The 3,342-nt window shown below is 48.4% G+C and overlaps 1 protein-coding gene across 3 annotated transcripts in view; it reads right to left on the bottom strand.

Annotated features, from left to right (window-relative positions):
- Positions 1-2,808, bottom strand: part of GNE (glucosamine (UDP-N-acetyl)-2-epimerase/N-acetylmannosamine kinase) — a 39,862-nt gene extending 37,054 nt beyond the window's left edge. Inside the window, exon 1 of one of the 3 annotated variants that reach the window (XM_024126220.3) lies at positions 2,211-2,808. In XM_024126220.3, the coding sequence (XP_023981988.1) occupies positions 2,211-2,423 (213 nt within the window). In that variant the 5' untranslated portion in view covers positions 2,424-2,808. Of the gene's footprint in view, positions 1-2,000; positions 2,089-2,210 lie in introns of those variants that run through there. The other 2 variants (XM_024126222.3, XM_024126223.3) reach the window with 2 other exon arrangements.
- Positions 2,809-3,342: the final 534 nt, after the last annotated feature.

The following is a 3,342-nucleotide window of genomic DNA, read 5'->3' as shown; positions in this document are numbered from 1 at the left end:
CCATGGCTCACGGGCCCAGCCGCTCCGCGGCATGTGGGATCTTCCCGGACCAGGGCACGAACCCGTGTCTCCTGCATCGGCAGGCGGACTCTCAACCACTGCGCCACCAGGGAAGCCCCAAAGGATCCATTTTTATACTAAGAACTGTGACCAAAGTCTCCATGACCAGTATTGAATGAATAAATCTGACAAAATGGACTTAAACTATAATAGGAGGATTTAATTTGCATAAAGTGCAATGTAAAACAAGATAAAACTAGTTTCTTTACACAATGGAATCCTAGACAGCTATGAAAACAAATGGACTAAGTCTAAATGTGTCAATATTGATAAACCTCAAAAACATAACATTAGAGGAAAACAGAAAATGATAAAAAGTTAGATAAAAAGGGCCATTTTTTAAAATATGTAAAACTGTATGTTGTTTATTGATCTGTAATAAAATTACACAGCAACTCAGGAAAGTAGTTACATCTGAAGGAGGAGGGAAGGGAAAGGAAAAGAGGGCCTAAAGGGTTTTTGTTGTCTATGTAAACATTTTTAAAAAAACATAAGTAGAGGTCTGAAACTAACATGGCAACATGTTAATGTCTTCAATCTTGATGACTGGTAGAGTGTCTATTGTTCTGTCCTTTTCAGCATATTTGAAATATTTTATTAAAAACAAGAAATCTTTTAAATGGACACTGAAGATGCACTGTCCACAGTCCTTAAAGCCTAAAGCTCAGAAAGCAGGTGGATTGGATATTTACATCCATTTCACTCAATTCCCTAACAGTTAGTAACCAGAGCCACTAAAACCAGAAAAATACCTGAAAATTACACCTTCACCTTGAACTCACTGGCAATCTCTGAGAAACCTGCATTCTCTCAACTCAGGACTGACCATTATTAATACTGACAAAAGGTGAGTAACCCTGTCCAGAAAAATAAATACTGTTGTCCCACTCAACTAGAGAAAGACAAACACTTGGCTCAAGCAGTCTCTGAGCAGAGGAAACCATCAAAGTAAACAACTGCCAAGCACTGTGTTAAGAGCTTTACAAGCATTAACTCACTTCATCCTCACAGCCCTATCTTATTAGCCCCATTTCACAAATGGGCACAATGAGGTACAGTGAAAACCAATTTACTTGCCCCAAATCACAGTTAACAATTACCAGAACCAAACACCAAATCAGCATTCAAGATAGTGCCCATATCCAGTGTTTGCCTGTGTGTGTTCATTTCATAAACACCCATGAGTGAGAACCTTCCTTATGCCTGGTCCTGCCAGGCACCATGGGAATGAAGGAAACATATGATGTATCACTCTCTTCCCTCAGTGCAGACGGGATGACACAGGAATCAGGAGGGTCTGAAATTCAGAACTCTATCCTGAGCTATACTCTGTTGTGACTTCTTCCTGAGCTTCCATAGTCGGGTTAACCAGTTATCTCTAAATGCCAAGCTGTACCCCACCCCTCTTCTCCATCAGAATTCCAAAAAAAATACTTTTTCGTGCTTTTTTACAAGTGTGCTCCGGATTGGAGGGAAAATAAACGCATATCAAGCTTCCAAGGAAGCCCAGACTCAGAATACAGTCAGGATTGGGCGCAGACCCTCAAGATGATCTTTCAGTCCAACCCTTTACATCCCGGGGCCACTTGTCCTTCACGGAGCTCTCCGCCCTCTCCTGCACACCTCCGTGACAGGATGCTCGCTATCTTTCACGACAGCCGGTGGGATGGAGTGCAGCTGGCCTCCCTCTAACACCCCGCACCCCACTCCCGGTTATTCGTCCGGGGTCCGCACTCAACCGGTCTGCTCCACGGACCAAAGGCTGAGCCCACAGCGGAGCTAAAGAGCGGCCCTGGCGTGCAGGCCCGCGGGAGACAGAGCGAGGCTCCGGCCGAGTGCGGAGCCTCTGGCCGGGGAGCTGAGGCCTCGGGGTGCGGGCCCGGAGGCTGCGCTCCCCGACCCCGCCTCCCCCGAGTCCCCGGCGGGCGCGCGGGTCTCACCAGGCGCCGGTCCGCCGTTCCTCCCGCGTCGCCGCTGCCGCCGCCGGGCCTCGCGGACGAGAGCTGAACGCCGCGCCGGAAAGCAGGCCGGCGTGAGACCGCCCCCTTGGCTTCCGCCACTCGGCCTCGCGGGCGATGACGCGCCTCGACCCCCACCCCGCACACCCCGCGCGCCCAGCGTTCCCACCCGAATCTGCCAACGCGCCTTACGTGAGCGGGGAGGAATTCTGCGATTGGCTGTGCGAGGAGGCCGGGGCGGGGTGGCGCCTTCCGTGGTCGTGGCACAGCCCCGGGCGGCCGGCCAGTGTTCCGCCCCGGAGGGGCTCGTCTGCCTGCCGCGCGAAAGTTCGGAAGCCGAGCACAGCACGAGGCAGTCGTTTTGGCCTTGGACCCGAGATGCAATTTCTTACGCCTTCCAGTCATGCAGTCATTTCATAGGCATGACCAAAACAATACTGTCGTCTGGGGTCGACCCAGAGCCCTCTCCTGAGTGAAGCTGTGCCACTCCAGAACCGTGTCTGCTAGAGGGCTCAGTGGAGTGCTGATGATGACTCAGGCAAGGCAGAGACCAGCTGATCCTTATAATGAGCTCAGCCTCGGCCTCCCCTGCAGGGAACCCCCAGGCCTTCCTGCTCCAGGGAGGAGCACAGAGGTGGCAGAGAAACTGGTGGGAAAGGCCTCACACAGCTCCTGATGAAGACTTTCTAATGAGCGTTTCGAATTCCTAGTCACCATTGACAAGAAGCTTTGAGTTGGTAATACAAAACATTAAAATATTTTTTTCACAACCATTAAAGAATTTATCGCAGGCGAAACTATTTAAACAGCCTAACAATTCATTGAGGGTTCTTGCTATAAAGTGAATTTCAAGTTCAATCAAACTTTTGCACTTGATGTATTTCAGTTAATGATGCTCTAATTTGCAGAATACTTGTGAACTGTTAGTTCCCCTGCAGCTAGCTTGGAGCCACCAAAAGGTCATATCCGCCACAAAAGGACAGACATTAAGGGGTTTCGTGCAAGGAAGTGCCAGGAAATTTCTTTTTTAAAATATCACTTTGGCTGTTCTGTGGAGAAGGGATTGGGTGAGAGTCAAGAATGGTAGCAGTGGAAAAAAAAAAAAAAGCCTCTGAAAGATACACACACAGACACACACACATACACATACAAACAACCTGGTACCACTGATTGCATCTGGAAGGGCTGGGAGGAGATAGACTTCACTGAATTCCTACTTATATCTTTTGTATTTTGTAGTATATGCACACATTCCATATTAAAGAGAATAAAATAAAAGTAATTGTAAAAAAAATGGTGGCAGTGAAACTCATCTGAAGTGGAT

The sequence above is a fragment of the Physeter macrocephalus genome, chromosome 9 (genome assembly GCF_002837175.3).
Source record: "Physeter macrocephalus isolate SW-GA chromosome 9, ASM283717v5, whole genome shotgun sequence".
NCBI classification, from domain to species: domain Eukaryota; kingdom Metazoa; phylum Chordata; class Mammalia; order Artiodactyla; family Physeteridae; genus Physeter; species Physeter macrocephalus.
Note: the sequence above shows the minus strand (reverse complement) of the source record. Positions and strands in the feature narration are given on the sequence as shown.